This window comes from Vipera berus (assembly GCF_964194415.1).
Source record: "Vipera berus genome assembly, chromosome: 1".
In the NCBI taxonomy this organism is placed as follows: domain Eukaryota; kingdom Metazoa; phylum Chordata; class Lepidosauria; order Squamata; family Viperidae; genus Vipera; species Vipera berus.
In genome coordinates, this window is record NC_138202.1 from 173,974,593 (window position 1) to 173,999,134 (window position 24,542).

Genomic DNA, 24,542 nt, shown 5'->3' on the forward strand with positions numbered 1-24,542 from the left:
TACAGTATTTACTAACAGAACTGCTTACTCCTGTGTGTACAAAAAAAAAGCTTTAATAGGTCTTTAATAAATGGACCTGCTTAGCTCTCCTTGTTGCTTTAATATGTAATGCTGAGAACTATGTCTATTTGGAAAAACAAAAAACAATACTGTAATCTTCTGTGCACTACCTTTGTGCCTGAAATCGACTAATGGCTACAGAAAATGTTCAGCTATTAGGTTTACAAAACTTTCAGTACTGATAAAACATGTTTCAGTGCATCCATATTATCTCCTTTAAGGCGGTAGTAATTATAGCAAATGCATACGCTGTAGTACAATGAAGACACTTTATCAGTTTAGGCATAATATTATTTCTATGGCTCGGCAAGCATTTTTTTAAAAAAATATTGGTTATGATTTACATCTTTATGAAAGGCTTATGATGATATATACATGGCTGGAAAAATATCCCTATATTATAAAATACCATCCTAAAGCCCACTTGCAACTGCCACGTTAAAGGTATTTTTAGAATAAAAGTTGTATCAACCATTCTGAAAAGCACCTTCTTGTTTTGAAGCTCAAAACAGATACTTTTGTCATACTGTTTAAAAATAGACTTTCACAATAATAAAGAATTGACATATATAAAAATAAATTTCCACAGTAGACATATACATATTTTACTGAAATAGCTTGTCACTTGTTTTTTTAAAGCTGCCACGCTATGAAAATTATTCTAAACCCCTGAAATTACTATTTTTTTATTAACAGTTAGAACCATGTATTACTATAAACCTGCATTGTAAAACTATGCTAAGATATAGATAAAATATATATTGCAAAGCCATGTGTTCTGTTATTTAAGACTAAGGTTTAGGTAGAGACTGTATTTTGTTGAGTAATTTATCAAAAGGATTTTTTAGGATATTGAAAGCATAAAAAGTGGAAGGTCAAATGATTTATTATGTTTTTCTGGTTTGTAAGGTAACAGTTGGTGTTCGTATTTTTTTCAAATTTCAAAACAGGCCATTTTTCCAGTAACAGGAAGATCCTGTTTATTCAACATTATAGCACTTTTTCTCAAAATATGGATATATGATCATATTGATATATTATTTAAATTAATTAACTCTAAATCCATGGCTAGTATGATTCTGCTTTGTATTCTTAAGAAACATTTGAACAGAAAAATGTAAGTCCCGTGTATTAAAATATTATAAATCCAGCCTTTCATATAGCACACAAATGTCTGAATATTAAGCACACTCAGGAACTACTGCTTTTTATGGAGAAACATAATAAAAAATAGAACAGTAATAGTTTTGCCCAGATAGTATTCCAAGCTCTGTGATGTGTGAAGTCTATGAAAAACATTCATGCATTCTGACAAGAATTGTGATAGTCCATTATAGAACCAAATAAAAGAAGGCAGTTTTAACACTATTGGACATAATACACTTAAGGTATTTGGGACCTGCTTATTAATTATTTATTATATTTAATGGTATAAAATAGACTTTTGGCCAAATATGAAACAAACCTGATGTTTTTATTGTTCTTTTATGTAGAATTAATTAACATGGGAAATATGTATTATCTTACCTGATAGGCCTATCAATAACTGTAACACAATATTTGAAATAAAGGATTTCAAGTATATTGTTTATCAAGTGCTTCCTTGGATATTCTGAAATATTTTCAGGAAATCAACATTTTATTTTTATATTATACAAAGAAAAAAAATGGGAACCCAAGCAAAGGATTAAAATTAACCCTGACTACTTGAATGTTTCATGATAGTAGTAAGACCATAATAACAGAACACATGGCCTTTTCATGCCTTTCTATATTGTTTACAAGAATATTTACAACTGAGCAAATACTTTCATATATATAAAGAGATGTCAACGTCTTTATATATATTTTAAAACCTCTGCAAGTATCAAAACACAAACATTAGTCTGATATTTTCAACAATTCAAGTTATTTATATTTGACATAAAACTACTAAGGTCTATTATCATAAACATTTATACAAAAGGTATAAAATACTTTTCCGGTTGATCTTTTGTCATAAAGGTGCACACCTATTTATTAATGTTACTAGAAAAGCAAATGTTTGGAGTCTGAATATAGACTAAATAACTCCAGCTATATGGCGTATATAGGCATCCAATATAATGTTAAACAGAAAATGAATTTCAAAATAAATTATTTAAATATTGCTGGCATAAAATCTGTAAAACAATCCCTAAAAAGTATTTTTAAAAATATTTTAAAAGCTGACTAGATAAATTAAAATATGAAAACATATTTCAGTTAAAATTGGAAAATAAAGGAAAAATAATTGACTGTTAATTACAAGAATGGGCTTCCATAGTAATTAAGTTTTTCATGTTTATTTATTCTGATATATTAAGATTGAGAGATTGTAATAAAAACTTACTACAAAAAGATATAAGCAAACTTTTCTGATTTGTGTAGTGTTGTGTAGAGGAATATAGAATTTTTCCTCTAGACATGATATAGGCAGATCCTATTTGGTTCTGCACTCAAACAGGGGAAAAGCTATTATCTAAGTGTATGCAGTATTATTTATGCCTAAATTGTATTTTCAACATTAAACAAAAGACATATACGTATAATGTTTATAGAGTTTTAAGAAAATTATCAGCCATAAAAATCAGAATTTTTTTATATATATATATATATATATATATATAAAATTAAATAAAATTATATATATATATATATATATATATATATATATATATATATATATATATATATATATATATATATATATATATATATATATATATATATATATATATATATATATATATATATATATATATATATATATATATATATAGTCCTATAATTTTTAAAAAGGACTAAATCATTTTCCAACTTACTGAAATTAATTCCAAGAAGATGTAAAAAAGATTTTTTAAAATTATATAAAATTAATTGAACTGAAATGGAAAGGTTCAATAAAATAATGTGCATTTGATATTTACTAGATTTCCATCTAACAAAAATGTTTTTTGTTTTAATAAATCACCCTTCTTTTTATCAGATGAAGATAAATGCTAGGCTTGTCTTGTAATATAGAGGCTGCTTTTAAAATTTATTGTTTAAAACAAGCAATATATGCATAGTATGCATATTACAAATTATTGGTCTGTGTCACCATTGTAGTATACCAATTGATAACAGTAACCATGATTTTTATCCTGCAGTTTATGTTTACTAACTTTATGTTCATAAGAGCAAAGACTTTTTAATATCCTTACAAAAGAGAGGAATTTTGTATTCAGCAAATATAAGATGCTACAAAATTACATAGTTTTAAGAGTTAACATATTTGATAGATACCTAACATTTTATTTTACAGAGTCTGTAGAAGAAGTATTGAGCATACTGTCATCTGATCTGTAATCTTTTCTTGGGTGAAAGTGAGGATTTCGTGCATATCTAGGCTTCAAACTCATAGATGAAGGATGAGAAAAATTTCTTCTCACTGAATGTATCCTGGCTTCCTAAAAAAATAACAAAATAAAATCCACATTCACAAAACCACACAGCTTTACACTGTAATGCAGTTTAAACAAAAGCATGAAGTTCTGCTAAATAAGTCCAATTAAAACAAAGTTTCCAAAAGGAAAATGAGCAAAGTACAAATACAGCCCAAAAAGAAAGACAATATTTTCAAGATATAGAAATCAAAGGATTAGAAATAAAAGGCAAAATATATAAATTGCAAGCATTTGCTGATGATTTGGTGTTATTTTAGAAGAACATTTAGAGATGATTTCTAAACTATTGGGAAAGATAGAACAGTATGGAGAAATGGCAGGACTGAAAATAAACAAAGAAAAAACTAAAGTAATAGTAAAAACCTTAAGATAAACAAAAAAACCCCAAATATCAGAAAAAACAGAACTACAGATAGTTAAAAAGGTTAAATATCTGGGAATACAGTTGACAGCAAGATGTTCAACGATAAAAGAAGATAATTATATAACATTATTAAATCAAATAAAACTGGACATGGAAAAATGGAAAAAATTGCAATTTTCAATACTTGGAGGAATTGCTACAGTGAAAATGAATTTACTACCAAAAATCTTATTTCTATTTCAAACAATACCTATAACATTGGAGAATTTTTTTTCCGTAGATTTGAATTCACTAATTTTGAAATTCATTTGGCAAGGTCAGAAAGCTAGAATTAAGATGAAAATGTTACAAGATGCTAAAGGAAATGGGGGATTTGGCCTACCAGAGTGGGTTCTATACTATGAAGCATCCGTATTAACATGGGTAAAAGAATGGATAATTCTTAAAAATAAAATGTTGTTATATCTGGAGGGACATGACCTACAATTGGGGTGGCATGCCTTTTTATGGTATGGGAAAAATAAAGTTCATAAACATTTCCAAAATCACTGTATAAGAAATGCATTGTTAACAACATGGGAAAAAATAAAAAGCAAAATATATTTGAAAATTCCAGGGTGGTTGTCAACAATGGAAGCGTTTGTATACCCAAATTTAGCGGACTTTGAAAAAATCTGGACATATAGAGATATTCTAAACTCTGAAGGACACTTAAAATCTAAACAAGAAATGGAAAATCAGGGCATCAACTTATCATGGTCGACACATTTACAAATACAAACTAGATATGATAAAAATGTTAAAATGTATGGGTTTTATAAGGAACAAACTGTTTGATAAGATTTTGTTAACTTCGGATGAAAAAACTAATTAAGAAAATGTATAATGTTTTATTAACTCTGGAAATGGAAAGTGAATAAGTTAAATAAACAACGATAAGATGGGCAAAATTTTTTGGATATAATATAGAACTAGAAAGATGGCAAAACTTATGGGGGAAAAATTATAAACTGACAATGTCAACTGCTTACAAAGAAAATTTATATAAAATGTTTTATAGATGGCACTTGCTACCAGCAAGACTAGCGAAAATGTTTAAAAATATGTCAGATAGATGTTGGAAATGTAAACACAAGTCAGGCACACATTATCATGTTTGGTGGACATATGATAAAGCAAAGAATTATTGGAAAAAGATACATACTTGGTTAGAAAAGATGTTAGGAGAACATGTTGATTTTAAACCTGAACTTTTTTTTATTAGGTATAATGCCAGAAAAGTACCAATAAACAAAATGTATATTTGACTTTGCAAGTTACAACACCAGCAAGAATTATATTTGCGCAATACTGGAAGAATGAATGAATACCACCAGATGAAGAAATAATTAAAAAAATACTGGAATGCGCAGAGATAGACAGATTGACTATGAGATTGAAAGAAAAGGAAGAAACGGACTATCATCAAACCTGGAATTTATGTTACTATTGGCTAGAGGAAAGAATAAAGGATTAGGAATTAAATATGTATTAGCACATGTAAACTCAGACAGCATGTTGGTTGAAAAATTATTATTGTTTGTATAGAAAAAATGAATAAAAAGCTTATAACAAAAAAGAAAGACAATATTTTACAACGTGATATAAACAATCCCATTAACTAAATTCATTTTTTTATCTTGATAAACTACTAACAAAAAATAAAATTAATGTTGGCATCTTTAGTTATAATTTGTCGAATGGAATTAAACCATTTCAGCTTTTTTACTACAGAAACTGGTTATTTTACTTTTATTAGCTTTCTTCAGTGTTGCAGAAATACATAATTCCCAAAGTAAGCAAACTAATGAACAACACAGTAATTATTTATTTACCTTTTGAAACAGCTTTTAAAATGAATCCTGGAGAAAAATTTAAAACTTGCATGGAAAAAAACAAGTTTACAGTCAATGGAACAGTCTGCAATTTTTTCCATTAGCAAAGGCACAAGAGAAGGATGTCTACTTGCTTTTACTATTTGTAATTACTCTGGAAATCTTAGCCAACAAAACATAATTTTTATTCATCACAAATCAAGGATACAAGATGAAAGGTCATGCCCATGGAATACTATTAGCAATCACAAAACCACATAACTCCATAACGCAGGTAATGAAAGTAATCAAAGATTTGGGTTGCTTTTCTGGACACTAAACCAATGAAAGAAACTCCACAGTTAACAACAAAGCACTAACTTCTGAGGAAGAAAACTTCATTAATAAAAAATCTGACTGTGAGATAACAAAAGCTCCAGTGACACATTTAGGACTATACTTGACAGGATTACAACAAAGTCTCATTTCAAAACAATTTCAATAAACTATGGAAAAACATAAAACAAAATGTTAAAAGGTGAAAAATCTTTAAAAACTTTTTGGCTAGGACTTAAGGCATTAATGAAAATGAATGTACTAGCCAAGATAAATTTCTTATTTCAAATAACACCTTAACATCAGGATTGGCAAAGATCAATTAATTCTTTTATATGGAATGGGAGAAAAAACAAGAGTAAAATTCAACATTTTGCAAGACACAAAAGAGAGGGCAATTAACTATTACCAATCTGTTATCTACTAAAAATTTGGACTTACTTAAAAGGAAGGATACGTCCAATGATTTCACCACCAAATGCTTTTTATTTCAAAGATAATTACAGTAAGAAAGATTTAATTACATATACCAACATGAGACATCTGGACTCAAAAAGGACTTAAGGACAGGCATGTCAAGTTGCCGGCCCACAGGCCTGATGCATCACGCCGAAACCGCACCCACTTCATTGCCGGCAATGGGGAAAAAGTTGATACGTCGCACGATATCATGTGACATCGCGAGTCTGACATGCTTGACTTAAGACATGACAAGAATTGCTTATTGAAGGAAGAAATCTATTAAATATATTTGCAGATAATAGAAAAAATAAAGAGATTCTAAAAGTAAAAAGAGGGACAAGAAAAAGAGAATAGAAGTTGAAATAATTATATAGAATGAAAATAATTTATTAGCAAATATCTACAAATTGCTACCCAACTGTAATACAGAGACAGAAAAATAAAAAAATATATATGATAAAATGGATACAAAAGTTCAAAGAAGCAATAATATTTATGGGGTGAAAAATCAGTATTTACACCATTATAATCTGAAAGAAAAATGGTACATACAGTAGTGTATACCTCCATCAGCAATTACCAAGATGGATATATTATACAACTATGTAAGTTGAAAATGCCATAACAAAAGAGTATTTTATCATATGTGGTGGTTATGTAAAAAAAACACTCCAAAATATTGGAAAGAAATATTCCAAATATTCAGAAAAATCTGAAAATAAAATTCTAAAATGACAATTTTTTACATGAGGTATAATCTCAGAGAACATAAAAGAGATCTATAAAAATGCATTACGTTGCATGCTGAGTGTCAAGAATCAATCTTGTGCAAACACTGAAAAAGAGAAACTTTGCCATAAATTCAGAATTAGGAGGCTAAAATTGAAGAGTATGGAGTACTGGCAAAACTGAATGCTACTAGAATGCTGTTCTAATAATTTCTTTAAAAATCCTTTTTCATTTTTATTTTTTTAAAAAAATTAAGAACATACTCCACTTAAAAAGATCAGCTCCATAAGATAATGGTAGTTAACCACTAGGTTTGGATATTGCTAAGAAGGGTTTCAATTCTACCAGAATGACCTGTTTCACCTTCACAAAGAACACTTGGGAAAGGTAGGCTACATCTTCAAAGCTTGGAAAGTAAGTATTTGGCATATATCTTACCAGTCTCATAAGGATGGCATTAAGTGAAAAAGGAAGGTGAGGCTGGGACTCTGAAGAGAAATATGATATGACAATGTATATGTGAAATTTGATGCGATAATACTTGTAACTAGTGCACTGTAATGGAAGGGTACAACTTATTTAAAAGGATCAGAATCAATAGAGTGCTGTCATGTATGTAAAGAAAAAGTATACTTGCACAGAAACTCAAGAATCAGAGCACAAAAATCTTGTTTAAAACATGTGGGTGATATCATTGTGAGAGTTTTATACATTGCCTAAGGAGAAGATATAACATAATTTTTCTGCATCACATAGCCAGTCTTTCAAAGGATCAGAGAAAAAGGAAATATATGTGACAATAAAGGAGATAGAAATCTTTTGTGGATTTCCTATAGCAATTTGCATTCTCTGAAAATTTGCTTTGGAGTAGCAGATACAAAAGAAAAAGGAAGTTAAAATATATTGCTGGGTTCTTGGAAAGAGGTTAGGATTCAAAAATGTCATGTTGTTACACTCTATTTCCAAAACTTGGAATTTCTCAATTATATGGAAAAACTTTGGACAGATATACCTAGATCAGGGGTTCCCAAGCGGGGGTGCTCGCATCCCCTGGAAGTGCTCAACTATATTCCAGGGGATGCGAAAACTTGGGTTTAGAAGTTTCAAAATTATAGTGTATATGCATAAATCGTTGCCATTATTTCCAACTTTTGTTAAGGGCTGTGAGAATATATCAGAAGCGTTCTAGTGGTGCGGGGTATAGAAAAGGTTGGGAACTGCTGGCCTAGATGGTACAAAGTAGGTAACAATATATTTCTGGGAAAATGCTTCTCTTTTACTAGCAGGACACCTCTAAGGAATCAAAGTATTCTTGAATTAGCAAGAGCTTTCCATTTATTAAACCTGGATCCAACTTAACACCTCTTTTTTGTCTGGAGAAGAAGGTATTACGCTCCCTCTCCCCCCCCCCCAATAATCTTTCCAACTTAAGTTTTTCCTGTTTTCTAAAACACATCAACTGGTATAAAAAAAAATTAGAAACCTTACTTTAATAGTCTCAGGTTGCATCACAGGGGCTGGCATGGCTATGGCACTTGGAGCATAAACTTGGTGATATGCTGCTTGAACTCCATGATCAGTATATGGCTGAGAGGAAAACAAATATTTCAACTTTTTTTAGAATTAAATACATCTTCAGTATATTAACAACAACCAAAATTGGATTTTCAGTTTAAACCCTTTTTTCACATTCTACTAAGCTAAAAGTCAACTAGTGAACTTCACTGATTCTACTCTTAACATTTTGGCCTCCTTTTAATTTTATCATCATCGTCATGCAATGTGGGTTAGTCTTTTGGACTGGCAAGCACATTTGGAATTCTATGAAAATATCCTTTGGGTTTCAATAAATTGATTATATGTGGGACAGGAAAGCTTGCCTATTCAGTGAGAGCTGCCTTGTCACAACACATCACTTTTATTAGAAAGCAAAAATTATCTGCATTCCTTCCAGCAACCCTGGTTTATCTCTACCATTTTTTTCTAGGGAAGAAAATACTTGCAAAGCTCTAGTGTAATCACCTAGCACCTTTATTTTCTACAAAAGCTTGTGGGCTTATAGAAATAATACCTAGAAGCATTCTTGTAAAAAAAAAAAGTTAAGGTTGAGACGTGAACAATTGACTGCAAATCCCTCTGCAATCAATTGTTCTCTTGACTTTATCTTTAAGTTCTCCATGTTCCTGTACTAATAAATCTTGATATTGTAACCATTTCTCTTTGTCCACTGTTTCTTAAAATATTTCTTGTGCCGAGACCAATACATACAAGATGGGCTTTTATTTATTCCAGATGCTTAATATGGCACTTCTCACATAATAGTTTTTAAAATCTACATTAACTTTAACTTTGTTGTACCATAAAAAGCTATGCCACCTGACTCTCAGGTAATGTCCTTCTTTTTGTAACATTTTCTTACTTTTCAGCAATACCCACTCTTTCAGCCAAATCAAATCACAGCCTGCAAATTATAGTTTGAAATTAGCAATTCTAATCAGCAAAGACAGCATCAAAGGTCCCTCTGCATCCAAAAAGATCAGTGCAGATTGTTTTTCATTATGATATTGCAAATATTCTGAAATGTTAAAAATACTTCTAATAATATCTCTTTTCATTGTCTTTTAGGCAAAAAACAACAACACTGGACTTCATTTATAAAGTCTTGCAGGACACTTTTCAACCTTTCAGCTAAAATCATTGTAAATATTTTATAATCCTTATTTAATAACACTAGCTGATAATTTTTTGCTAAGGTTAAATTCTGAAATTCTTTGTAAATTAATGCTGTATTTCATGTCCAGCTTTCAGGTATCCTTTCCAAAAAGGGAAGTGGTTGCAACAGTTAATCTTCAAAATATTTATAACAGGAGGCTGGCAATCCATTTGAGCCAAGAGCTTTCCTTATTTTAGTCTATTTTATAGCCTCACAGACTTCCCTTATTGTTACAGGTCCATTCATCATCTGCTTTTGTCTATCTGTTATTTTTCATAAATTTTATTTCTTAAAATATTCATCTACTTTGACTGGGGAGATCTGTTCTCCTTTACAAAGTTAGGGGTAGCAACGTAGGCAAACTGAGCATCCTTTAGGCAGGTTTCATTTAAGGCACTGAATGTGTTCCCTCCCTCAGCTCCAGGTTCTCTACTAGCAAGTCACCAATAGGTCCTCTCTAGATCCTGCAGATTTGCATGTGAACAGTTCTCTTCTAGAGCTCAGGTAGATAATCTTGCAACTTTCTCCTTGTCCAAAGAACCCTAGCCATGTACTAGCCATGTACTTTGTCATGTAGTCTACCCCAAAGCTCCTCACAAATATAAAAATCAAAACACAACACTAATGGAATAGTATCTCACTGATGTAGACACTGGTTGAGAATTTATTTATGCAGATTCCACATCCTCATGTAATGAAAATGGGCCTTACAATAACAAGAATGGAGACAGACAGACACACACACTTTCAAAATGTCTTGAATTCTATAAAATAAAAGTTAATTTATAAACTGTTTGTGATCTGGAATAATAAAATTAATAAAAATTAAATGAGAAGTGGTATTAAAAAAACCTCTGTCTAATACTGAGAAAAGAAATAAATGAGTAGCTTAATTCTAAACTCCCTCCAAATTCTCCATGACAAAGAGACTGAATGATTTGCCCACTCACCCCCCAAACAAGGAATTAACAATACTTTTAACTAATACTGCTTTTTAACTTTACCTGTTATGAATGAATGCTAGTTGTTCAACTTAAGAAAAAGCTACAGAGGGTCACAAATCCATAATAAAGCTAATCCTGCCCTCTGGTGGAAAAGCCATCATCTAACTTGAAATAAATGTTTATATTTACCAGTAGACAGTCTTGAATTTAAATGCACCTTTCTCTTGCCTCCTTAACCCCCCTTTGAAGTATTCTTAATTAATCAAAGAAAACTCTCCTATTTTAAAGTTGAATTATCTGTGTAAAAATAATCTAGAAATCATAGATTGAACAGAGCAGATAGAAGTGCTTTACTGAATATAAATACCTCTGGAACTGCAGCTTCCATTAGGGAAAGAGGAGGAGGGACACATCCACCATCCTGTGCAATTTCCAATGGCTGATAAGTAATTTCAGAAGGATGAAGGTAAAAGAATGAAGTAGGAGAAGCAGGTGACTAAAAACAATAAGACAAAAAACTGTGGATGCTTAATATGTAAACCATATAATTCAACTACATCAGGAAATGAATGTAAAGTTCATTATTACTTTGACTATATTTTATATATAAATAAATAAAACAGTTTCCACAAAATTGAAAAAGCCCTATTATCCATATATGCCAATGTAGGTCATCAACCAATAAAAGCAGATTTAGTCCAAAAGATTCACAATATATCTCAACGTGGTTAAAAATATGTAAAACATTTTTTCTCCTTGTTTGTTTTTCCAGCTACTTCAATGCTTTTTCTCTATTTTTTTTCACCAGTTGAAAAACAAATATATCTTGTTCTGACATGCAAAACATGACTATCCCATACAAAAGTTCAATTTATAGCATGGATTACTCTGACCCATGCAGCAAGTCAACTAAAATGTTAGATGATGAACACCATTATTCATTCAGCAATTTCACATCATCATATCCATGTTATAGTGTTGCTTTCTAGCTATAGCAAGCGACAAACCAAGCAAGACACATAAAGCTGATTTTCCTTCAAAGTCCTCCAGTATGCATATGCCTTAATTTTAAAAAAGTATAGGGCCTTTGCCTACTACTGTTCATACCTCAGCTGGCAAAAAAGCTACACTGATATGATATTTGCTCTTTCCATTACTGTTCCCATTGTTGATGCCTCTATTTCGAGTTACTGCAGTCAACAGATTCCTCTCCAAGGTAATGCAGTGTTCTGGACATTTTTTCTTAAAACATCAATATAATTTAAAGACTTTAAATCTATCAGGCTTATCAGCTGAAAACAAGGTGAAGGCAATGACATGGAATGCAAAAGAAAAATGATTCTACCAGAGCAGTCACGTACAGTGAAATGAGAAATGCCCATAGTTTGGGCTCTGGATTAAATCTACTTGTAACAACTATGTGCTTTAAAAGTTATTTCAGAATACTTGAAATCCCATTAGGACATTGCTTTAGTAATTTGTAGTAATTGTTATAAAATCTTTAAAAAGATTTGAACTATTATTTAATAAAGATTTTCTTTAAAAAGAGTATATCCTGAAAAAATACGCGTATGCAAGTATGCAACTAGCTCCTAGCTTGAACATTTTCTCCCATTTTAGTTCTCCATGCAGTAGTCCATTTTCTATCTTCCAAAATACTAAGATTTTGAATAGCTCAGCTGGAATACTGTCACCTCCACTAGCTTTGTTGTTGCTCAGCTTTCCTAAGGCCCATTTCACTTCACATTCTAGGATGTCTGGCTCGAGGTCAGTGATCACCTCATCGTGGTTATCTGGGACGTTAAGCTCCTTCTTGTATAGTTCTTCTGTGTAATTTTGCAACCTCTTCTTAATCTCTTCTGCCTCTGTTAGGTCCCTGCCACTTTGGTCCTTTATCATGCCCATTTTTGCATGAAACATTCCCTTCATCTCTCCAATTTTCTTGAAAAGATCTCTGGTCCTCCCTATTTTATTGTTTTCTTCTATTTCTTTGCACTGTTCATTTAAGAAGGCATTCTTATCTCTTCTAGCTATTCTCTGGAATTCTGCATGCAATTGGGCGTATCTTTCTTTTTCTCCCTTGCCTTTCACTTCCCTCCTTTCCTCAGCTATTTGCAAAGCTTCCTCAGACAGCCATTTTGCTTTCTTGCATTTCTTTTTCTTTGTGATGGTTTTAGTTGCTACTTCTTGCACAATGTTTCGAACCTCTGTTTATAGTTCTTCAGGCACTCTGTCCATCAGATCTAATTCCTTAAATCTATTTGTCACCTCTACTGTATATTCGTCAGGGATATGATTTAGTTCATACCTGAGTGGCCTAGTGCTTTTCCCTACTTTCTTCAGTTTAAACCTAAACTTTGCAATGAGAAGCTCGTGGTCTGAGCCACACAGCTCCTGGTCTTGTTTTTACTGACTGTAAAGAGCTTCTCCATCTTTGGCTGCAGAGCACACAGTCAATCTGATTTTTGTGTTGACCGTCTGGTGATGTCCATGTGTAGAGCCGTCACAGAGCACTGTTTGACCTTGAAACATTCCCAAATTTAAATGGTTTGATTCAAAACATGATTCACATCTTTACATTCTATGGTACATTTGTTAATAGCATTATTTTTGAAAAGTCTTGAAATGATATAGTCTTTATCAATATAATGTGAATTTATCTGTTTGAGGTTCACTGAGAAGATGATTTAGGAACTTAGCATGTTGTCAACCTTACTTCTTACAGTCAGTTGCCAGGAATAATCAGAGCTATGTGACGTTTTCAATATGTTACATCAAAATCCTGTTTGTAACCATGATTCCAGAAACTATAGTGATTATTCAATCATAAAAAGTACTAATAACCCTATGTCTTTACTTTCAATCCTGCTTTTCATATACAATAATTTTTATCAAAAAAACAGGGAAAAACTATTTTTCTTTAAAAATTTCATATGGACAGTCAAACAGAATAGTAAAATGTGGGAAGGAGATTGAAAAATATTTCAACTTACCTGGGGAATACTCCACTGCCATTGTCCAGGAAGGCATTGTGCAGGAGCCTAGGATAGATGGAAATGATTTTTTGCTAACAATCTTGTCTAATCAAAATTCTAAAGCAATGTATACTATACAAACATGTAGTCTTGATTTATGGCCATATTTTTAATGACCATTCAATGTTATGGGAACTGACTTAAAACTGGTCATCACACAACCATTGCAGCATCCCCAATCATGTGATCACGATTTGAACACTAGGCAACTAGCGTATATTTACAATAGTTGCAGCATCCCAGGACCACATGATCACCATTTCCTAGCTGGCTTCTGACAAGCAAAGTTAATGGGGGAAGCTGAATTCACTTAATGATGTGATTCGCTTAATGACCATGGCAAAATGGTCATAAAATCAGCTGCAACTCATTTAAGGACTGTCTTGCTTAGCAATGAAAATTCCAGTCCCAGTTATAGTCGTAAGTCAAGAACTATCTATACAAACTCTGTAAAATAAAATAAACATTGCAACCATTACAATCAATAAAAACACTAAAATACTATTAATCAATAAAATCCAAGTGTAATATATTTGTACATTTTTCAACTACACAAAAAGAAGCATAGTTAATGATTTCTCTTATTTACAATCATACTGAACAAATGCAATCTTTGTTACCTGATAGTGATATGTTGGTTGCTGATAAATTGGCTGAGCTAGCATCACAGGAGAACTAGAAATTGAACGTGACTTTAAAAAGAAGAAAAGAAAATCAGTTATTATTTTGCTGGATGGAGACTTCCTGTAACGACATGGTGAGTCAATGTCTTCCTAGCTCTGGTTGGCTTTTGCAATGGAAATCAATGTTAGATGCTTTATCTGAGCTGGCAAAATCTCTCTGGAACAAGGAAGATAATTGTGGTGATCACTGACATGACTCTGTATTGCCACTCATGTGTAGAACATGAAATTGCAGTTTTTATACATCAAGCTCACACTAATAAACCAGACTTTATGAACATTACATTCGACCAAGTCTTACAACTTAATCACTTGGTTTTTATTAAGAATTTTCACTTTGAAGATGACAGGGCCAACTAACTCTGGAATTTTTTTAAGGAGTTAAAGAGTAATTTTAAATCGAGGTTTGCAAGATTGGCTTGTTTGGTCAGTGCTAAAAATAGTTATATGTTTCCTTTTTACTGGACTTTTGGTGACAAAAAGATTGACGTAGCATTTAGACTGTGTTTTATTTAGAGACAGTGATAAGCTATTAACATTGTTTTTATCTACTAGGATGAACAGGGAACTTAACTTTTTTTCTCTTCTCTTTTTTTTCTTTTTCACATGCCTCACTTTTTTTTCTTGTACTTTTCAATTTTTTATTTTTTAATCCCATTTATATCCCACCCTTCTCCGAAGACTCAGGGCGGCTTACAATCTAAAGCACAAATCAATGTGCTTAGCAATAGCCTTCATTCTATGTATATGCCTGCTTATTAGGGCTTTCGCTCCCCCCCCAAGCGGCATTATTACAAAGTCAGCTTATTGCCCCCAACAATCTGGGTCCTCATTTTACCTACCTCGGAAGGATGGAAGGCTGAGTCAACCTTGAGCCTGGTGGGACTCGAACCTGCACTAATTGCAGGCAGCTGGTGTTACTTATGGAGGCATTAGCCCACTGCTCCACCAAATTTGTATTTGGTATTGATTTTTATTCGTTTTATTTATTTGAAAAAAATATTTTGCTGAGATATACTCAGATTTTAAATATTACTTAGAAATATGGTGCATTCAAGAAAGTATTCCCCTACACTTTTGTCAATTTGTTATGATGTAGCCTGATGCAGTTGTTGAAATTCATTTTTTTCTCAGGGTTCCACAAGTAGCTACTATTGCAGGGATCTAAGAAAAGTCAAAGACTGAGAATCCTAATAATAAATTAAATTAGTATTGATGCATGAGAGAGCCTGTTTGGTGTAGTGGTTAAGGTATCAAGGTAGAAACTGGGAATTCATGAGTTCTAGTACCGCCTTTGTAACAGCCTTCTGGAAACTTTTAGACAAACTCTTCTGTACGGTTTTTAAAAAACCATTTGTCTTTTTTCTTAAATTTTAGTTTTTTAATGTTTATTTATAGCTAACAGTATTATAGATTTGAATTTGTGATGTATAATGTCATGTTATTTTCTCTTTTTGGGTAAAAAATTATTCTATTTAAGAGTGTTTGAAGATTTGGTAACACACCAATTTGATAAATAAAATTTGAAACCTGTTTTGAAATCAACCAAAATTGATCATGATAAATATTAACCTTCATAAAACTACTATCCTGTTTTACACATAACACTTATCCATAATTTGGTTTATTTTTGGTTTGATATGAAAAGTAGTTGGAAGCAGTCCACTGTTAGTTAATCATGATTTAGTCTTGGCTTAGTGCTGTATGTGAATGCAGTGTTCATCAAGCTAGGAAGCTGGCAAGGAAGGTTACAAATTGCTCCATTAAGTTGCTCCTGATTTTTCATCTGCCTGCAGCATCTCCTCCACCCTTAACAGCCTCTGCTGGCCGTCCCCATCTTCTGTAAGATATGGGCAATTTGACTGCCCCTTCCCATGATGCATGCATGGTATGTATTGGTTTTCCCAAGTCTTTACAACTTGTCTGTGACCTGTGCTAGCCTTCTTAGGCCTTCTGCGTGGCCTGCACCAGCCTTCTCAGGCCTTTCTCCACCCCTGCCTTCCTTACCTGGGACTCCCATCTCTTCCCACTTAATGACCCGCACATCTTTTCAACAGCAAGCAGAACTGCTCATGACTGCTGTCATAAACCATGGACTACCTGCATTATTATTATTATTTGCAACAGCTACCTGCAATAAATCTGCAAGGCAACACTGTTGTAACTCTGCTGTATTAACGGCAGTTTACAAAACATGCTAACGTGAAGAGAAACAAAAGTAAAGCATATTATTTATCAGCAAATCTGATATTCCTATATAAAAAATAATTACCCATGGCTGAGAAACAGATGCAACTTCAGGAGTGTGAAAATAAGCTACTCCATTATGATAAGTGTATGGATATCCAGTTGAAGTTGTTAAGTACATTGTTCCAGCTGCTGGCATTATACTGGAACCTGAAATAATGACAGAAGAAAAATTTGCATAATGTTGTGCTTTTTGAAAAACAAAAACAACAGTGTTTTTAGTAAAAATCAGATATGTAAATTTGAACTACTTGGGGACAAAAAAATTAATCTCTTAAATTTTCTCAAATTTCTTAGGCAGAAATTTTAAGTATTTATTTATTTATTTATTTATTTATTTAATTAAATTTTTATACCGCCCTTCTCCCGAAGTACACACACAAATCTTTTTATAGGTATGATTTTATTGATGGAATAAAGAACTACAGTGGTAATTTGCCCAGAGTCAATCAGTTTGGTGGTATAACAAATCTAAGTCTAAATCTGAATTATGAGTAGCAGGAAAACACTGTGTGGAACTTGGCATATAATTCTAGATTACAGCAATAATGAAAAATAAGTAGACCCTGACTTACAACTACAATTGGGACTGGAATTTCTGTTGCTAAGCAATGCAGTCATAAAGCACATCACATGACTGCATCACTTAGTAATGAGAATTCTTGCACTCCGAATTACCACATTAATTGAATTCTATGGGTCCTTAGCTAAGGACCCATCCCAATCCAAGCTAATCCAGGCTTGGTCCCTTTCAGCCCTGAGCCTCCAGTAAAGGACTGCATCCTCTTCAACTCCTCCACCTGGCTCACTCCTATCTTCCCTTCTCCCCATCTGACTTTTTAGTTGCCTTGTGTCCTCCCTTGCTGGGTAGCAAGCTGCCCTAGGCCCACATAACTCTGTAGCTGCTTGCTATGCTATGTCTCAGGGTCTTTTTGGCATGCCGTGATCTGGTGCTGTAAAAAGTCCCTGAGCCACAGCACAGCACAAAGTGCAGCCACCCCTGGAAGTCCTAGTGCCACAGCAATGCAAAGCTGTAATGGTGCAGGAAACGTAAGCAATGCAACATAAAGCTATAACCTTAGCAGCTTGGCAAAGCCACAGCACCCAGGAACCCCAAGCAATGTGGTGCAAAGCCCGGGTGCGTCTGAAAAATTTCCACGGTCCATTTCAGGCAAATTTCAAAGTTTTACAATATCTGTTTATCAAGTGGAACAGAAATATTATGGTTCTCCCTTAGTAGTTTGAATGGCTGGAAATGAAGGAAAAATAGTAGTAGGGCATCTCTTGCCCTTCCCATAACCTTCATGTGGCCAGACTGAAGGGCTTCTTGATTGTTGATGTAACGTGAATAGATAGGGTGAACCAGAAGACTCATGTGGAGAGAGTAGTCTCTTGATCCTAGCAGCTTAATGGTTGTCTAGTGCTCTGCTTGAAAGGGATTTTACTGAAGGATGGGCAAAGAGGGAGATAAAACAAATACATACGAGGAATCCCTACTTGTTGCTTTCTTATTGCTGGACCAATGTTCAGTTTCTTATCTTTATAATTTAATTTTTCAGCCTAAACAAAACAAAGGAAATGTTACTTGTTACTTACATATAAATCTTGTTTTACAAAATGTTTACGAACAATCCATCAGGTTTTTTCAGATATTTATTTCATTAAATCTCTTACAAAAAAATGCAATTTTGGGGTGTGTGTGCTCAGTTACTATTACAATTCTTTGTTCTAATAATTAATCTTATTATACTGTATAAGGATTTTGAGAATTTAAAATTCAAGATATAAATATGACTTTATTATTATTTGCCACGGTTCCATCAAAATTAACTTAACTTTTTTATTTGTTGAATTGTCCCACAGCGAGTTGTCCTGCAACAAGTTGGCCATGGCCAGTTGACCCATTCCACTAGCCCTCCCCAATAACCTATATTACCTGTCATCTATTTTTTTTCTGTGACACTTAAAAGCATTTTCAATCTTCTAGGCTTCCTGCTGTGATTTTTAACCTTCTACTAAATAATCAGTGCCCCACTGGGTCATTACTTCAGAGATATTTTCTTACCTAATGACCATGGGTGGGCAAAAAAGCAGTGGGAGTGGCTTCCAACTTCCTGCCAGCTTCCCCATTGAGTTTCATTGTGGGAAGCTAGAAGGAAGCATCAGAAACCTTTCTCCCTCCCTTGATTGCCATGGATACATTGACTGGAAACGAAGACAGCTTAATTTTTTTTTGCACATTTCAATCTATTTCTCTGCTTTTGAACATCCCATTCCTATAACACAATGTCCATGAACATTAAAGGTAAAGGTTCCCCCGCACATGTGTGCTAGTCGTTTCTGACTCTAGGGGCCGGTGCTCTTCTCCGTTTCAAAGCCGAAGAGCCAACGCTTGTCCGAGGACGTCTCCGTGGTCATGTGGCCGGCATGACTAGATGCCAAAGGCGCACGGAACGCTGTTACCTTCCCACCGGAGTGGTCCCTATTTTTCTACTTGCATTTTGACGTGCTTTCGAACTGCTAGGTTGGCAGAAGCTGGGACAAGTAACAGGCGGTCACTCTGTTACGCGGCACTCGGGATTCGACCCGCCAAACTGCCGACCATCTGATCGACAAGCTCAGCGTCCTAACCCACTGAGCCACCGCGTCCCTAACCATGAACATAAGAGTAGCCCAAATATCTATGGTATCTGAAAAGACCCTCTGCATCTCCTGATTAGTAAGTAACTTGCATGATTCTCTCTTACACACATGGCTTTAATATTGATTATACACTATGGCAACCATTTTATGATGGTGCCCACCAAATCTGAAAAAAATAATGTTCTTATAGACTTCAAATAATGATCTTCACCACAAGTATGTAAACATGAGAGGATTACTACTATCTATGTATATAAAATAAAATAATCATTTACCTCTTGTAAAATTTTTTGTGCATCTTCCTGAGTTTCAAATGTGACAAAGCCATACCTAAGTAAAATAACAGAAATTATTTTCCTTAAAGTATATTATATGTGCAGTCTTCCAAAATGTTAATGTGTTGTCTGACAATTTTGAAGCATTTTGTAGTCTCTAAAAAAGGAATGTGAAGCAACAAAGTGTTTGTTTCAGCCTATCTACTGAGAATAAGATTTTTTTAAAAACAGTATTTTCCCCAAAGAAAAAACAGATGTTACTTCCATGTGACTTTTATTTATAGAAGAAAACGTTTAAGCCACAGGCCTAAAACAGTGGCCAAAAAACAAATTCTTATTAAAAAGAAAAAATAATCTCACAACAAAGATGCTTCCTATGTTAATGAAAATAGAAATCAGGATGTTAAGAGCCACAGCACTTTACATGGAAGGTGAGGATTCTGTTGTAACTCTAGCTTGACAATAGATATATACCCAAGTAAGGCTTATGTGAGACAAAAGCAAAAATAGATAAAAATCAGAATGGTATGCAAATTAAAATAAAACTAGCATAAATGCTAATATAAATTTACATCCTTAATGCTTTGATCAGGTTATACAGTTTTTGTTTAGCCCTTTTTAGAAAATGTGTGATTTCTAAACATTTTCCGATTTACATTAGGAGAGTGTAGAAATATTTGATTTTTTTCTCAAAAAGTAATGGGCTTTTATTTTTGTTCATATTATTAGAAAATTCTAGATCAAATTTCCAAGTTCACTAATGCTGAAGAAAAATCCATTCAGTATAAAATTCAACTGCTGAAGCTGTAATTAGCATAAAAGATAACCTTCTGGAATTACTTTCAGAAAAATGAATATATTTTTCAAACTGAGAATTCTTTCATTTCAATTTGCTATTTTTATGAATCTCTACATTGAAACACATCTGGCAACTATAATGATTTTTAAAATAAGATTTCAAGTGAAGAAAGTTTATTTGCATAAAATGACATAACTTTTCAGTGGGATTTGTATAGATGAATAGGATGCTTATTTTTAACTATAATTCTTGATATAGTTGAATGGTTATAGTGATCTACACAGTGTACAAATCAAAACCATGCAGCTGAAGTTCTTTTCCTCAATTCTTTGAACCAATTATACTTTATATCATATTCTAAATAAAAGAAAAGTTGGACTGTAATCATTCAACAATAGAAAATAAGATTATTTGTCCAAAATCTTCATGTGCTCCTACCAGGGTGGCAAGTTACAGTAATAAATGACTATACCTATGTGCCTCAAGAAAGGTATGATAGAAAAATACCATATAGGCAGGTATGAGAGTAGCAATAGGAATTAACCAGTGAAATGAAGCGCCTTCTGATAAGGACATACTTGTGATCAGTAAGTTGAAAAGTAGCTATCACTGAAATGAAACTGATTATCTAGAATTCAAGCCTACAAAGTAAGAGGAAAGATCAACGTGCTATTCAGGTGCAAAGTAAGTGCCCTATAGAGTCTGAGAGAATATAGGATGTTTCTAGTGGTTAAAGAATACAAACAGTAGATAATCATAATTAAATGAAAAAACCTTTTGAACTTCTTGTAGCTCTTCTGTAATATATTCCATCAGTGAAGATAGCTCTCCTTTTAGCCTTTACATGAAAGGAGGGCAAGTGAGTGAATGGCTTTGCCCTTAAAGTTATCATTCCTAGTGTTTCATAAGGTAAAAATTTATCTAGGCCAGATAATCATAATTAAGAAGCTGATACCTGGACAAGATAAAAAAATTACTTTATGAAACACTAGGAACTCTCAGGGCAAAGCCCTCCTATAAGACAAAGGCTAAAAGGAAAGCCATGTTCACTGATGGAATATATTACACAACAGCTGCAAGAAGTTCAAAAGGTTTCTTCATTACATAGAACAGTACTGTAGAGACACTCTTAGGAGCACCCAGGACAATAAGCATGAGGCAACTCTGTTGTTCAGTACTTTAAGTGTTGAATATCTGTGAAAAAAAATTCTCAAGCAAATGTTCAATAAAATAAAAGCCAATGCATTAGAATGCAAGAATAACTGCATTTAAATACTCAAGGTACAGATATGGTTAATAGGTTTCCCTTTGTGGGGCTGGAGAAAACAAAAGCCATTTGCCATTTTGTATTATAAGTTATCAAGGGGGCAGCATGCAGTCAAAATGTTATCTGCTGTATCTTTTATATCTTGAAATGCAGTGATGGTGAACATTTTGCCTTGTGAGACAATTTACTTATGCAGGCAATCCTTGTTTAGCAACCACAACTGGAACCGGCATCTTGATCATTAAGCGAAGCAATCGTTAGGTGAAGCAGTTAACTGTGCTTATTATCTTACTACACCTTTTTCTTTTCTTTACAGACCTGCAGGAGCTATACTTTTTCATCACTGTTGTAACTGCCATTGCTAAACAAGGAAGCTGTTAAATGAGGATCATCTGTAAAAGCATGAAGCAATAGTGATCCTGTGCTGCATAGCAACAATGGAAACTAAATGTGCCATAGGAATCATGGGGATCCTTCAAATCACTGCTGAACAGCTCACTCAATTTTGTCAGTTACTTATGGAATTATGAGGAAGGAAGACAGATGCATTGGATTGATATATTGCAAAGATCTAAAAGATGAGATCGTCCTTGTCTCTTTAGTACAGCAATGGAAATAGAAATTAGCACTCTTTACATAGCTGCTATTGGTGTTGTATCTTTCTATGAAAAGACCGTACCAAAGAAGATGCAATTACAAGGTTTAGCCATTACATAGTTATTGCAGCAACAGTGAGCTATTATTTTATCTGCCTGAATATTTTAAAAGGATAAGAGATAATCTCTAAAAATGTCAATGTAAACTAGCCTGGTGAATCAAATGTATCTCTTTCTGTGATCAATTTTTTCTCCACTGAGTGTGGGAATCCTGAAATGAAGAGCTTCTAGAATTCTGCAAAACAACAGTATTTCTTTCTAGAAATATTTTACAAATATTCAGTCATATGGAAATGTGATCTTTAGTACTACTGATTATTCAAGAAAATAGACCTGTGGTAACTCATATGGCAGGCTTGTAAGCCGCCCTGAGTCTTCGGAGAAGGGCGGGATATAAATGGAATTAATATAAAATAATATAATATCTATTTTGTAATATAACCCATTTCACTGTCTTCAAATTGAATAATGAAGAGTAGATCTGTGAATATTTCTACTACTATCATCCCATAAGATGATAGTCAACACTTTAGGACAGGGGTGTCAAACTGCCGGCCCATGGGCCGGTTTCATCATACCGAAGCCACGCTCACCCCATTGCCAACAATGCAAAAAGAGTAGCAATAGATTAGGATGGAAACAGAAGCCATAGTTAAAACTGCCAATATGGTAGGTTTTGGTTTAGTATGTACCATACCATTTAAAGCTGGCAAACTTAAGGAAACAATGGTCACTTGGACTGGAATGGGAAACGACTAGCACGCATGTGCGGGGGAACCTTTACCTTTACCTTAGTTACAATTAAGATGAAAAAATTAACTCTATAATCTACCCTTGAATCTACAGCCTTTGCAGGAGTATAAAGCAAATAAAAGCTGAAGTAAAATCATAAGCACAGTTGGAAGTTTCACTTAATGACTGCTTTGCTTAATGATCAAGTTGCTAGTCCCAACTGCAATCACTAAATAAGAACTATTGTCAAGGAATGAACCCTACTGCTTTTAGGACTGCAGTGTGCTTCTAACTTGCCAACGGGGGGGGGGGAGGGAGGGAGAGGGGGAGAGAGAGAGAGAGAGGGGGGGGGATCCTTATCAGTGTGAGACCCGAAGCTGCTGAAGAATTGTTTTCGCAAACTAAAGTTTGTTCTCATATTAACTACTAGAAGATGTATCGGACAATGTGACCTGTACATCAGAGGGGTGGAAGAAGTTTTGTTCTTTGAATTAACTGCTTTCCACCTTTTTTCCTTAGAGCTAACTTCCCTTTGACCCTACTGGTTTGATTCTGCTCAATAAAAGTAATCATTAGAAGTTTGCAATAGCTCTGATGTTTCGTTTGGTGGACTTTTCAGTGTGGGGTTGACATCGATATTGCTAGTAACAGAATACTGAAAACCTACTAAAGTAATTTTCCAGATCAACTTATTTTTAGCATAATGAAGACGGAATTATTCCAAATCGCTCACATTCCCCCTCCCCAGAATAAGGAATATTTTCTATAATGCTTCCGTTTCCTTCCCTATATTCCCAGGATCTTCAGACACTCCATTATGGCACGCAAATTCCATGGATCTATAATGGTAATCATATTTCTGTAATGTGCATGCCACTGTAGTTGTAAAGTGCCATAGGAAGTATACCTGATGTAAAAGCCACCGTTAATATTACTATATAGTTGTATGTATATCTGATACTATGAATCAAAGTCAAATTGACAAAGAAAACTATCTTGATCTAAATATATTCAGTATTAGCGACTTAAAACCAAGTGACAGCTTTATTTCCCATCACGCCTGGCCTTTAAAAGCCCTTAAATCTGGAGGGTGAGCAATATGAAGGCCTTTAGTACTATACTGAAGAGTATTCATGGACATGCTACTTCTTTATAAGTCTGTATTTGAATGTGGATCAAAATTAAGATATTGTTATGAAATGATCACCTATAATTTCTAATGTGGACGCACTATAAGCTTAGGATCTAACAATGAAATTTCAAATAAGATAGTCTCT

General features: G+C 33.5%; 1 protein-coding gene across 1 annotated transcript in view; it reads right to left on the reverse strand.

Moving 5' to 3' along the window:
• Nucleotides 1-3,155: 3,155 nt before the first annotated feature.
• BOLL (boule homolog, RNA binding protein) overlaps nucleotides 3,156-24,542 on the reverse strand; it is a gene marked incomplete at its 5' end in the record, with an annotated part of 38,525 nt that continues 17,138 nt past the window's right edge. Inside the window, 8 exons of the mRNA XM_081341115.1 lie at nucleotides 3,156-3,530; nucleotides 8,760-8,858; nucleotides 11,296-11,424; nucleotides 13,922-13,969; nucleotides 14,584-14,655; nucleotides 16,919-17,043; nucleotides 18,378-18,453; nucleotides 19,812-19,866. Of these exons, the coding sequence (XP_081197241.1) occupies nucleotides 3,375-3,530; nucleotides 8,760-8,858; nucleotides 11,296-11,424; nucleotides 13,922-13,969; nucleotides 14,584-14,655; nucleotides 16,919-17,043; nucleotides 18,378-18,453; nucleotides 19,812-19,866 (760 nt within the window). The 3' untranslated portion in view covers nucleotides 3,156-3,374. The remainder of the gene's footprint in view (nucleotides 3,531-8,759; nucleotides 8,859-11,295; nucleotides 11,425-13,921; nucleotides 13,970-14,583; nucleotides 14,656-16,918; nucleotides 17,044-18,377; nucleotides 18,454-19,811; nucleotides 19,867-24,542) is intronic.